Source organism: Gorilla gorilla, chromosome 1 (assembly GCF_029281585.2).
Source record: "Gorilla gorilla gorilla isolate KB3781 chromosome 1, NHGRI_mGorGor1-v2.1_pri, whole genome shotgun sequence".
NCBI classification, from domain to species: Eukaryota; Metazoa; Chordata; class Mammalia; order Primates; family Hominidae; genus Gorilla; species Gorilla gorilla.
Genome location: NC_073224.2, coordinates 19,352,581 through 19,365,513, shown reverse-complemented (window position 1 = coordinate 19,365,513; position 12,933 = coordinate 19,352,581). Strand labels below are relative to the sequence as shown.

At 56.1% G+C, this 12,933-nt stretch overlaps 1 protein-coding gene and 1 long non-coding RNA gene across 2 annotated transcripts in view; one reads left to right on the top strand and one right to left on the bottom strand.

Annotated features, from left to right (window-relative positions):
• LOC134758759 (mitogen-activated protein kinase-binding protein 1-like) overlaps nucleotides 1–11,404 on the top strand; it is a 26,563-nt gene extending 15,159 nt beyond the window's left edge. Inside the window, exons 10-30 of the mRNA XM_063707732.1 lie at nucleotides 254–400; nucleotides 620–795; nucleotides 1,555–1,646; nucleotides 1,906–2,031; nucleotides 2,384–2,454; nucleotides 2,610–2,731; nucleotides 3,005–3,080; nucleotides 3,190–3,268; nucleotides 3,515–3,578; nucleotides 3,812–3,946; nucleotides 4,235–4,368; nucleotides 4,581–4,636; nucleotides 5,817–6,053; nucleotides 6,565–6,731; nucleotides 6,949–7,094; nucleotides 7,209–7,406; nucleotides 7,577–7,661; nucleotides 7,922–8,205; nucleotides 8,430–9,044; nucleotides 9,467–9,552; nucleotides 10,192–11,404. Coding sequence (XP_063563802.1) covers nucleotides 254–400; nucleotides 620–795; nucleotides 1,555–1,646; nucleotides 1,906–2,031; nucleotides 2,384–2,454; nucleotides 2,610–2,731; nucleotides 3,005–3,080; nucleotides 3,190–3,268; nucleotides 3,515–3,578; nucleotides 3,812–3,946; nucleotides 4,235–4,368; nucleotides 4,581–4,636; nucleotides 5,817–6,053; nucleotides 6,565–6,731; nucleotides 6,949–7,094; nucleotides 7,209–7,406; nucleotides 7,577–7,661; nucleotides 7,922–8,205; nucleotides 8,430–9,044; nucleotides 9,467–9,552; nucleotides 10,192–10,419 — 3,324 coding nt within the window. The 3' untranslated portion in view covers nucleotides 10,420–11,404. The remainder of the gene's footprint in view (nucleotides 1–253; nucleotides 401–619; nucleotides 796–1,554; nucleotides 1,647–1,905; nucleotides 2,032–2,383; nucleotides 2,455–2,609; nucleotides 2,732–3,004; nucleotides 3,081–3,189; nucleotides 3,269–3,514; nucleotides 3,579–3,811; nucleotides 3,947–4,234; nucleotides 4,369–4,580; nucleotides 4,637–5,816; nucleotides 6,054–6,564; nucleotides 6,732–6,948; nucleotides 7,095–7,208; nucleotides 7,407–7,576; nucleotides 7,662–7,921; nucleotides 8,206–8,429; nucleotides 9,045–9,466; nucleotides 9,553–10,191) is intronic.
• LOC134758761 (uncharacterized) lies at nucleotides 4,362–12,933 on the bottom strand. The gene is made up of 4 exons (XR_010134311.1): nucleotides 12,733–12,933; nucleotides 11,398–11,507; nucleotides 5,598–5,651; nucleotides 4,362–4,922 (listed from the first exon to the last, which is right to left on the bottom strand). It is a non-coding gene; the product is annotated as an uncharacterized lncRNA (long non-coding RNA).

Sequence of the window (12,933 nt, the reverse complement as noted above, 5' to 3'; positions counted from 1 at the left end):
TTGATTCACCTAATTGTTCTAAGAATAAAATGAAATAATGTAAGTGGGAGACATAGAAGAGTGCCTGATATATAGTGGGTGCTTCCCCTTGGTCATGTTGAAGGGTATATACCAGTTATGTATGGCCTGTGACAGGCACTGGGCTAAGTCCTGGCCACCATTCCCTCTTTCGTCCCATTCCCTTCCATCTCCTTGGGTAGGCAGAGGACTGCTCCCGAATGGAGGTCTGATTGTGTTCCCTCGGCCCCTTCAGGTCTACCCCGAGGTGAAGGACAGTAACCAGGCCTGCCTGCCCCCCAGTTCCTTTATTACCTGCTTCTCAGACAACACCATCCGCCTGTGGAACACAGAGAGCTCTGGGGTGCATGGCTCCACCCTCCACCGAAACATCCTCAGCAGTGTGAGCCCTGAGGCTGTGGGGCCCCGCTTCACCCTCAGTGCCCCCATCCCCACAGCTATTGCACCTTGTTACTGGGAACTGGGTCCCTAGGCCTTGGCCTTCCAGCCTTCATTTGGCTGTGCTCTGTGGTCCAAGGGTTTGTTTTGCTCAGCTTTCTTGCCCCTTGCAGCTGTACTGGTCAGGCCTGCCTCATCCACCTTTTCTAACCTGTTCCACTAGGACCTCATTAAAATCATCTATGTGGATGGGAACACCCAGGCCCTGCTGGACACAGAGCTGCCTGGAGGAGACAAAGCTGATGCATCCCTGTTGGATCCCCGCGTGGGCATCCGCTCGGTGTGTGTCAGCCCCAATGGACAGCATCTAGCATCAGGGGACCGTATGGGCACACTTAGGTAATGCCAGGTCCTGGGTGGGTACTGACTGCCTCTCGTGGTGCGGAGTTGGGTATTTAGAACTTTAGGGAGGGTTTGGCTCGAAAAGATTGGGCAACAAGATACTTATTTACAAGGCAAAGATAATAACTTCACAATGAGTAAACCTAGCAGAAATCATCTTCACCAAGTGATCAAGGTTAACATCCTCATATCAACATCATTAAGCCCATAATAGGATGTACTAAGAAGGATGTGACATTGTTTCTGTGCTATTCTTACCAAGAATGCATAAACTCAATATAGGCGTGAGAAAACATCCGACAAACTCACACTGAGGTACATACCACAGAGTAACTGATCAATACTCTTCAAAAGCATCAAGATCATGAAAAGTAAGGAAAGACTAGAGAACTGTTACAGACCACAGAAGTCTAAGGAGAAGTAACTAAATGCAATTTGGATTCTGGATAGGATCTAGAGTCAAGAAAAAGGACATAGTAGGAAAACTGGTGAAATTTGAGTAAGGTCTCTAATTAATAGTATTGTGCCAACATAAATTTCCTAGTTTTGATAATTGCAGTATTGTTATGTAAGATGTTCACATTAGGGAAAGCTGGGTAAGGGAAATATAGACGCTGTCTGTTCTTTCAGCAACTTTTCTCTAAGCCTAAAAGTTCAAAAAAAGGAAAAAGGAGGAGAAAACGTAGCAGAGGAGGGGGCGTGAGTCCTTCCTGCGGCCTGGCCATGGCCTCTTCCTACCTCTCCTCATCTTTGCAGGGTGCACGAACTTCAGTCCCTGAGTGAGATGCTGAAGGTGGAGGCCCATGACTCTCAGATTCTGTGCCTGGAGTATTCTAAGCCAGACACAGGTCAGGAGAATGCCCGGAATGGCACAGGGCTCCTCCAGTCCTGCCGGCGCCACTTATATCTGTCCCGGCTCTTGGACGTGGGGTCGGTAATCTTTGGATCACTGGTGTCTTTGCTGGTTCAGAGGAAGACAGCTCTGTCCTTGCTCCGTGGTTCACATGGCTTGGGGATATGGGGCTCAGTTCCCTCAGGGCTCTTTGCCAGGCCCAGATAAGGACTGTTCAGGGCACTCATGGGCTGATGGAGTTCTTTCATCCCCAGGTCTGAAACTGCTAGCATCGGCGAGCCGGGACCGGCTGATCCACGTGCTGGATGCCGGGCGGGAGTACAGCCTACAGCAGATGCTGGACGAACACTCATCCTCCATCACTGCTGTCAAGTTTGCAGGTGCGGACAGGGTGAATGAGACACATCCTGCCACTCTCACCCCTGCTGCCATCTGCCTCCCACCTCCATGAGAAGGGTCTGCCAGTCGTCGGGGAGTGTTGGACAGCAGCTGGGAGGCCTGGAGCTGGTTGGGAAGATAGGTGGAACAGAGACTCTCAGTGCTGGGACTTGAGCCAACCAGGTTGGACTGAGGATAAGGAGACAGGAAAACCTGGGTTTCCAGGTTTAATTTAGTTGGTTTTCCCTGGCATGTAGAGTAGCTTGATGGGGGATCTCATGGAGGGAAGGTGGGAGGCAGGCTGCTCCCGTGTGGTGAGAACAGTGGGAACAGCTGGGCTTCCCTCCTTCACAGCCAGTGATGGGCAAGTCCGCATGATCAGCTGTGGAGCAGACAAGAGCATCTACTTCCGCACTGTGCAGAAGGTGAGGGCACTGGGCTTTCCTGAGAGGGGCGGGGCAGGGCGGGGTCTGCCATTCCCTGCCTAAGGTTACAAGAGGTGAAGGGAGGCGCAAGTAGGGCTCCTGGGGCCTGGCGAGGCATTTGGGTGTGGGCCTGCCCACATGCTCCACCCCTGCAGTCTGGAGATGGAGTGCAGTTCACACGGACACACCACGTGGTGCAGAAGACGACCCTCTATGACATGGATGTGGAGCCCAGCTGGAAGTACATGGCTATCAGCTGCCAGGACCGAAATATTCGGTGGGCGTCCCCTCCTCAGACTCTGCCCACATTCCTTCATCGCCCTACGGGGTCAGCTCTGTGCAGCTAAGTTCCCACATCTGTCGTTCTGTACAGGACTTTGTACCCCCTTGAGCCTACAGTACTTTGCTTCACCCGAGAGGTGGTAGCCTGTTTGCTGCTGGGGGTAGCTCCCAGAGAGCGTAGACTGGGAGTGAAAGCTGGCATTTCCATCCCCCAGGCGTGTTCCACCTTCACCGCCTCCTCATGAGAAAGACACTATGTTTCTTACAGGATATTTAACATCAGCAGTGGAAAGCAGAAGAAGCTGTTTAAAGGATCACAGGGCGAGGACGGCACACTCATTAAGGTAAGGACCCAGAGGGGGTACTGGACAGGGGCTCGGGGACAGAGTGGTGCTGGGTGGGAGGGACTGGTACTTCCCATGTCCTCCAGCTGCACACCCTGCTACTCCTCAGGTGCAGACAGACCCCTCAGGGATCTACATTGCCACCAGCTATTCTGACAAGAATCTCTCCATTTATGACTTCTCCTCAGGTGAGTGCGTGGCCACCGTGTTTGGCCACTCAGGTGAGTGTAGCCTGAATCCCCGAGTAGAAGCTGATACCTGCGTAAACCTGAGTGAGTTCCACCCCTGGAACTTCACTCTTCTATTAGTTTCTTGGGACCCGCAGAGCTACCTATCCCTACCCTGCAGCCAACCCCCGTGTCCACTGTTGGGATGGAGAGGACTTGGTTGGGAATTTAAGGTGGCTTATAGACCGTATTCTTTGTTCTTCACAGAGATTGTCACTGGCATGAAATTTAGTAATGATTGTAAACATCTCATCTCTGTGTCTGGGGACAGGTGAGCAGCTTCCCTGAGAGGCAGATTCTTACTCTGCCACAGCACCCTGCCCTCCCCTCTCTCCATTTCAGTGATGTCTCTGGGAAGTGGGGTTAACAGGGATAGCTCTTGGCTGTGCTTGACCTGAAGTGGAGGGTGACTCTGGTCTCCTTGCCATCCATGGATAAGGGGAACGAATGGCGCTAGCCATTCTACCTGCCCCTCCTTCAGCCAACTGTGTGGCTTTACCCCAGCTGCATATTTGTGTGGCGCCTGAGCTCTGAGATGACCATCAGCATGAGGCAGCGTCTGGCCGAGTTGCGCCAGCGTCAGCGGGGTGGCAAGCAGCAAGGACCATCCTCTCCCCAAAGGGCTTCTGGACCCAACCGGTGAGAACAGAATGTGGGCAAGTGATGGGTGGGTGTGCAGATGGCTTGCTGGGACCTCACTGCACTTCCTCCATGCTTTGGGCCTGCCATTCAGCAACTCTGTCTCCCAAGACCTTACCTCTCACACAAGGATCCATGATGTCAGCCTCTTCCCCCTGTTGAGTCTCCTCTCCCCCCATTGAGTCTCATCTTCCCCTCATTGAGTCTCCTCTTCCTTCTTCCCCCATTGAGCCTCCTCTCCCCCTATTGAGTCTCCTCTCCCCATGCCCCTCCTTGTCTCGGACTCAGGCACCAGGCCCCATCGATGCTGTCTCCTGGACCAGCTCTCTCATCAGACAGTGACAAGGAGGGAGAAGATGAGGGGACTGAAGAAGAACTTCCAGCACTGCCCATTCTTGCCAAGAGTACCAAGAAGGCACTGGGTCTGTGGCAGTTGGGTGTGGGGGCAGACAGGCCCTAGTTGGTATAATGGCTAGATATGGTTTTTCTGAGACTGTGGGGTGAGAGCAGTGTGAGCTGAGGAAACTGAGGCATCATTGTGGCCACACAGGGTATGGGCTGATGGGGCCAGGGCTCCAGGGTTGGGTTGGTAGGGGGCAGGAGACACTTCCTCTGATTGCCTGTTTCTGTCTAGCCTCGGTCCCCAGCCCAGCCTTGCCCCGAAGCCTGTCCCACTGGGAGATGAGTCGGGTGAGTCGCCATTGTTAAAATGTCCTTCCAAGGTTAGAGGAGGCAAAGGGAGCTGTGAGAACAGGGCTCTCTGGGCCTGGTAGGGTACTGGGGCATGGGGTCTGCCCACATGCTGCACTCCTGTGTCCAAGGAAGGCCTTGTCAGGGAAGTTGAAGCAGCTGGGCCGGTCCTGGGTGCGGGGTGAAGAAAGCCCAGGTATTTCCTTCCTGTGGACCAGATGGGGTGGATGGAGCACAGGGTCAGTCAGCACTGGGGAGGTGGGGCACTTGTTCAGCTGCCTGGTGCCTGGAAGTAAATATCATCAGAGAAGAGCTCAAGGTGGAGAGGACAAAGGACCCCTAAGCCAGATAGTTAGAACTAAAATGCAGGAAATCAAGGATCCAAAGAGCGGAGATCTGGACAAACAGTTCTAAAGACCCCGGTTAGGAGGTAAGCGGAGAACTTCCAGAATAGTTAGAGGGAAAAGGCCATGAGGGGACCCATAACTCAGCGACTGCCCTGGGGTGGCCAAAGGGGGATCAAGGTGTTCAGAGCAAGTTCCCAAGCACCAGTACCTTCCGTTGTCAGCAACAGTTTCACAGAGTGATGATGCTGTGGTGTTTCTGGAGCACCCTGACCGGGCCAGGGGTCTCAGGCCTGGGCTATAGGTTTGTCCTTGGTGCTGTGAAGGGACTTTGGGGCCCCCAGCTATTGGAGTGATTGGGGTAGAGAGGCAAAAGGAGTGGTTGGGGTAGACAGGCAGAAGTGGCCTTTGCCCTGGGCTGGGTTTCTTGGGGGACTCTTGGTAGTAAGTGGTTGCTGCTGGGGCTGTCCTCAGAGTAGGAGACTTTGAGAGACCCCCAGCTCTGAGGCATCCATGATACCAGGTGAAGGCTGAGACTAGGGGTTCCTGTGCCAGAGGATGCGGAATGCAGCTAAGAGCATGAACTCTGGAGCCAGACTAACCTGCAGGCCACTTACCGTCTGTGGGACGCAGACTGGTCACTTAAGCCCCCTGTGCTTCAGTCTCCTCATCTGTAAAACAAGGATTATACTAGTGCCCATTTCAAAAGGTTGCTGTGAGGATGAAGTAAGCTAGTATGTGTAGTGTGCCAGGCACATAGTAAGGGATATGTGGATATTTGTTGATCTTACTGTGTGGTTGTTGTTACTCCTCCCCCACCCCCTACCTCCCACCAGGCACAGGAGTCCGTGGGGTTCCTAGACCCAGCTCCTGCAGCCAACCCAGGACCCAGAAGAAGAGGGCGCTGGGTTCAGCCAGGTGTGGAACTGAGCGTTAGATCCATGCTGGATCTGCGGCAGCTGGAAACACTGGCCCCAAGCCTGCAGGACCCTAGCCAGGACTCGCTGGCCATCATCCCATCTGGTCCCAGGAAGCATGGGCAGCAGGCCCTTGAGACTTCACTCACTAGCCAGGTGAGCCTGCTTTCTCCCAGCTCTCTAGAGAGTTCCAAGGGGCCTTAGGCAGCCTTTGCCACCAGCTGGGACCTGAGCACTGGTCCAGCTATGCTTGCTCTGCCCCTGTGGCACATGGGTAACCTGAACTGCAAAGCCAGGATGGGGGTGGCTGGGCTGTATGGTTTGGTCATCAGGATAGGCAGGGGAGGGGTTGGGGTAGAGAGGCAAAAGTGGCCTTTGCCCTGGGCTGGGTTTCTTGGAGGACTCTTGGTATTAAGTGGTAGCTGGAGGTTGGCAGCTCAGAGTGCTAATATAGTTCATCCAGAAGCTCACATCAGCAACTGGAGCCCAGCCTGGCTTCTCGATGTCTGTCTTTCAGCTTCCCCTTGAATGAGTGCACACCGCATCCTTACCTCCACCTCTTCTCCAAGGGGAGGGTTGGCCCCCAGGATACTCAGGGCTTACCCCCCAGCTACCACTGCCTCATCTGTCACCTCTGCTCTGTTAACATCCCTTTGTGTGTTCCCAGAATGAAAGGCCCCCTCGGCCTCAGGCTTCCCAACCTTGTTCCTATCCCCATATTATCCGATTATTGTCACAAGAGGAAGGGGTCTTTGCCCAAGATCTGGAACCTGCACCCATTGAAGACGGTATTGTCTACCCGGAGCCGAGTGACAGCCCCACCATGGATACCAGGCAAGGATCCTGCCCTAGCCAGACCTCGTGCCCCCGTCTTCCCCTCCCTATGAGTGTTCTTTAGTCGAGGGAGGGTTGGCCCCCAGGATACTCAGGCTTTCCTTCCAGCTCACCACTGCCTCATCCCTCACCCTGATCACACACACACAGGAGTCCAGCGGGGCTGCTGCCTACCCCTGCTCACTGCCTTTTCTTCTCCCTGCTGGAATCCTGGCAGTGAGTTCCAGGTGCAGGCTCCAGCCCGGGGAACTCTGGGAAGAGTGTACCCAGGCAGCAGGAGCTCAGAAAAGCACAGCCCTGACAGTGCCTGCTCTGTGGATTACAGCAGCAGCTGCCTTTCCAGCCCCGAGCACCCCACTGAAGGTGAGGCTGTAGCCTGGAGGGAGGGGCCATGGGGGGTGGGGCCTGGAGGTGGGTGGGGAGGCTCTGGCAACAGATGGGTGCAGTGCGATGCCTCTCTCCCCTCCCCACACCCAGACTCTGAGAGCACGGAGCCCCTCAGTGTGAATGGCATCTCCTCAGACCTTGAAGAGCCAGCTGAGGGCGATGAAGAAGAGGAAGAAGAGGAGGGAGACGTGGGCCCCTATGGGCTACAGGAGGGCAGCCCCCAGACTCCAGACCAGGAGCAGTTTCTAAAACAGCACTTTGAGACTCTGGCCAGTGGAGCTGCTCCAGGTGTGGTCAGAGGGCCAGCATTTAGTGCCTGCAATTTGCCCTTCTCCCCTCCTTGCCTACCTGAGAGGAGGGTCCCAGGGTATAGGCTGTGGCTGGGGGTCTCAAGGAGGCAAAATCTGGGGCAAGGGCTTGGTTTTTGCCCCAATTCATCATTTCTCTGACCTTGGTAGGGGCCCCAGTGCAGGTGCCAGAGAGGTCAGAGTCTCGGAGTATCTCTTCACGATTCCTGTTGCAAGTACAGACCCGCCCACTCAGGTACAGAGGCCCCCTACCCCCAGCAGCAGCTCCGGCTCTCCTGGCCTCCCAGGGCTGCTGCCCTCTCCTCTCCAGTGTTCTGTCTCTCCATGTGCGGGGTGTTTTGCACTCCCGGTTTTGGGCTAACTGGCCTTTCCCCAGCCCTATCTGGCTTTGTGCTTGTCCTCTCCTAGTGCCCTGGTGCTATGAGTTTCTCGCCATTTTGGCAGGGAGGAGCATTGAGCCTTCTCTGGGCCTTCTCCCACATTTCCTCCCTGTAGGGAACCATCCCCGTCCTCCTCAAGCCTGGCACTGATGTCGAGACCAGCCCAGGTGCCACAGGCATCTGGTGAGCAGCCGAGAGGCAATGGTGCCAATCCCCCTGGAGCACCCCCGGAGGTGGAACCGTCCTCTGGCAACCCCAGCCCCCAGCAGGCAGCCTCTGTGCTGTTGCCACGATGCCATCTCAGCCCTGACAGTAGCTGGGCTCCCAAGAGAGTGGCCACAGCCAGCCCCTTTTCTGGACTCCAGAAGGCCCAGTCTGTGCACAGTCTGGTGCCACAGGGTAAGGAGCCTGATGGGTTCAGTGCCAGGGTGCAGGGTGTATGGAACACATGTACATGCTGGAGGAGGGAGGGCCTGGTGTGGCCCTGATGTGCCACTGTGCTGGCCACTAGGTGTCCCTTAATGGGCATGTGGAGGGGAACAGCAGCTCTTCGGGATTGGGTGTTGGCACCTGGGATGCCTTCCTCAACACCTGACCTGTTCATACCTCTGTCTCCTTTGCAGAAAGAGATGAGGCCAGTCTGCAGGCCCCTTCACCAGGCGCACTGCTCTCTCGGGAGATGGAAGCTCAGGATGGTCTGGGCTCCCTGCCCCCATCTGATGGCCGTCCGTCTCGGCCTCACTCCTATCAGAACCCCACCACCAGTTCCATGGCCAAGATATCCCGCAGTATCTCTGTTGGGGAGAACCTGGGCCTGGTGGCTGAACCTCAAGCTCATGCCCCCATCCGAGTCTCACCACTCAGCAAGCTGGCCCTGCCCAGCCGGGCTCACCTGGTCCTGGACATCCCCAAACCACTGCCTGACCGTCCTACCCTGGCTGCATTCTCTCCTGTCACCAAAGGCCGGGCCCCTGGTGAGGCAGAAAAGCCTGGCTTCCCGGTGGGCCTAGGAAAAGCTCACAGTACAACTGAGAGATGGGCCTGTTTGGGGGAGGGCCCCACTCCCAAGCCTAGGACAGAGTGCCAGGCTCATCCTGGGCCCAGCAGCCCCTGTGCCCAGCAACTGCCAGTCAGCAGCCTCTTCCAAGGCCCTGAAAACTTGCAGCCCCCACCCCCTGAGAAGACTCCCAACCCCATGGAATGCACCAAGCCAGGGGCAGCCCTGAGCCAGGACTCAGGTGTGCACAGCTCCCCAGCTCTCATCTCCTGCCCCATCCTTACTCTCCCCTCTCTGTTGGCCGCTGTCTGGCTCCATCCCATTTCTGTGGGTACAGCTTCTGGTGTTTCTTGTCCTGTCTGCTCCTGTCGCAGGTCCGTAAGTCACACCCCTGATGGTGAGACCCTCCTGCTAACCTTCATGACTTCCTTGTGACTCACTTGCCCATTCAGTGGCTTCTGAACTTGGGGCTGGCCGTCTCCTCTGGACCTTGTTTGTGTGGTGTTGGGGAGGCCGTTGGAAGAGAAGCCAAGAGGAAGGGACTGAGGGCAAGTGGGGGGTGCAATGCTGAGGGCTAGGTCTCTCCCGCTCTGAGTGTCTTGGGTGCGGAGGCCTGAAATGGCTACATGTTGGGCCTCACTGAGCTGTATCCGTCTCTTTCAGAGCCAGCGGTGAGCCTGGAGCAGTGTGAGCAGCTGGTGGGAGAGCTCCGCGGCAGCGTGCGCCAGGCCGTGCGGCTCTACCACTCGGTGGGTGTTAGGTGCCCCCCGGCAGGAGGGCGAGCACGTCAGTAGTGCTGGGTGTTTCGGATAACCATGTCCAGAACAGTATGCTAAGGCTCTTGTGCTGACAGGATGGCACACTCAAGAACATCTTGGGCAGCATAGGTGAGGGGGTTAGAGGCCAGGCTAGCCTCTTGTACCGGGCACCTGCGGTCATTTCTGGTTAAGAGCTGGAGACTTCCCTCACGAGGTGAGGCCTGAAGAGACCACACCTCCTAGTTGGCTCAGGACAATCCCAGTTTATGTCGTTGTCCCAGTGTAATTATTAATGGCATCCTTTTTCATATCCATGAATTATTTGGCCCCCTTAGACATAGGGGACAGTCCAAGAAGTCCCAAACTTTGAAAGAGAAAGCAGATTCTGCCGGAGTTGTCATAAGGAGTTGCTTATAAGATGTAGACGGTTCTGCAATCCAATGGGTTCCTCCTTGGGCGTCACCTCCAGAGTCTGCCTGCATCCCATGTTCCCTGGCCATACATGCTGATCTTGGCAGGTAGAGTTCCCAGCTAGTCCCTTCTGAGGCAGGCTGGACCCAGGTGGGGCCCCTCCCTTTTATATGTCTGTTGACAGGCTCCTCCACCTCACTTCTGGGGGTGCTGTTTCAGGTGGCTGGCTGCAAGATGCCCTCAGCAGAGCAAAGTCGGATTGCCCAGCTCCTCAGAGACACCTTCTCTTCAGTGCGACAGGAGCTGGAAGCTGTGGCTGGGGCAGTGCTGTCCAGCCCAGGCAGCAGCCCTGGGGCTGTGGGAGCCAAGCAGACACAGGCCCTGCTGGAGCAATACTCAGAACTGTTGCTTCGAGCCGTGGAACGGCGTATGGAACGCAAACTCTGAGTTCTGGAAGCCTGTCCCAAGTGAATGAATGCCCCAGCGATTCCAAACTGCAGCCCCTCTGCCACTCACCAAAACCTGCGGGGCTGCTTGGAGTGGAAAGCGGGGAGCAGTGTTCCGAGGCAAAGCAGCCTTCCCAGCCGCTCCTCATGGGGGGCGTGTATTTATTAATTTATTTCCCTGACTGTTGCCTCACTTCCTTGGAACTCCTGCCTCCACAGCCCCTCCGGTGGCAGGGACAGGTCTTGGGTCTTTGTCATCTTGGTGCTGTGAGAGGTAGGAGGGCAGCCTGCCCCATCTAGGAATCTGGGAAGGGCTGGCCCTCTCTTAGAAGCCATTTGAAATTACTGCAGGGATTAGCTCCCTGTGGTGGAGCATACACACGGTACTCTGGGGTCCAGGTGAGAGGTGATGTGGTATTCAGTGCCCGTCAGCCAACTGTGGGCCTTCACCTCTACCTCCACTTCCCCTCTCACACCAGCTGCACTCCCCTGGCTGCCAGAGCAGGGTGGTTTTCCCCAATACCTGGCAGCTCAGAAAGGCAGAGCCATCTGGCCCTCCAGGGTGTCCCCAGCCATCAGGAGACTTGAGTTGGTATTTGGACCTGAGCCCGCACATTCCACTCCCATTCTCCCTCCAAGAGGGGCCCAGCGTTGTATTTCCCTGTGACCCCTTACTCTCCTGGCCAGAACTTGAGCCAGCTGTGGGACGTTGCTGCAGGACAGTAAGCCCTCACCTGGGCAAACATGAAGCTCTGGCCTCCTTTCCTCAGCCCCTTGTTCTTCCCTGTCCTCCACCCTGGACCCCAGCCGGCTGCTGGAGCCCAGAGGCCACCTTCTCCCTGCATCCCGAATGATGCTTAGTCAGAAGCCTGTGTTGGAACATCCCTCGTTTACAGGGCGCTGGCCTACCTCCTGAGGACCTCGGCCACAGATGAGATCACATACATGCACGTGCACACATGTACACACACACACCTACCTGCACAGCACGCCGTTGAGTGTTGGTTGCTAGAGTATCCGGCTGGCTGCTGTGTGCCTGGTCTCCTCACATCCTGCCTCAGCTTCACCACCCTGGCTTATGTGGAACACCTATCAGGGAGCAGAAGAGGGGTGCAGCACACTAAGTGAACCCAGATTCTGGATTCTTGGTGTCCACAGCCTAGCTGATACAAGATGGCCCATAGGACACCTGGTTTAGGTAGAAGGAGCCTCCTCAAAGGCAGTGCTGGGCACCCACGGGTGTGCTGGATACTGGAGTTTGAGAGGAGGGAGGTGCTGGGACCAAAGGAGACACTAGAAAAGTGGTAGATGGGACATGTAAGTGGCAGAGGTGAGGGGATAGGTTAGAATGTAAAAGGGCAGTAATTAGGAGTGAGGGAAAGGAGATAGGGGACCCTAGGAGGTAGAGTGGGACCATGTCGTGAGGCAGTTGAAGAGTTGAGGAAAGGTTTTTCTGGGCCGTACTGCTCCCCTCTGCTGCAGGTAAGTCAGAGCAGCTTTACCACAGCTTCAGGCCACGAGAGCCCCTTCACCCGCCCTGCTGCGCCATAGGCAGAGGCTTATAAAGAAATGGGTTCCGGGCCAGGTGTGGTGGCTCAAGCCTGTAATCCCAGCACTTTGGGAGGCCGAGGCGGGTGGATCACGAGGTCAGGTGATCCAGATCAGCCTGGCCAACATGGTGAAACCCTGTCTCTACTAAAAATAAAAAAATTAGCTGGGCGTGGTGGTGGGCGCCTGTAACCCCAGCTACTTGGGAGGTTTAGGCAGGAGAATCGCTTGAACCCTGGAGGTGGAGGTGGAGGTTGCAGTGAGCCGAGATCGCGCCATTGCACTCCAACCTAGGTGACAAAGCTACACGCCATCTCAAAAAAAAAAAAAAAAAAAAAAAAAAAAAGGGGGTTACAGAAGGTTCCCAGCTCCGGGGCATCAGCCTGAGTGCGCTTGAGCTGCTCCAAACCTGGCCCTTCCCCACTCCTCTAGCATCGCCACCCGCATGGCCCTGGAACTCCCGCGGCGGCGGGGGCGGGCCCGTGCCTGCTGTGCCCCAACTTGCCACACCAGCCGCGCCCACCGCAGGTGGGACTCAGGTTCGACCTCTGGGCCAGGTCCTTCAGGAGGAGGGAGCTACCCTTCGCCAGAAGTTTGTGAGAATGTGGCCGCCCTTTTCCTGCCCTCTGCCCTATGTAGGTGGGGGCCTCGTGGCCCGGCCGGCGCCCCGTCCCCTTCTGCATGTCTGAGGCCACCGACGACCGCCGCCCCACTCCAGATTTGCCCCCGCCCTGTTTTGAAAGCCCCTTATTTATAACTTTTCTACTTTGTGCAGGTCGCGGCGCTTCCCGCCTCATCCTCGGCTGCATGGGGCGGGGGGGCTGTTTTTAACGTGCCCGTTTGTACTGATGCATGAACTTGTCAATAAACACAATTGTTTGTTAACCCTGGGATGCCGGCCAGTGGGGCAGGCCGAAGCGGGCGCTGCCGGTTGCTCCACCGCTTCGGTGGCAGAACCGGGTGTGCG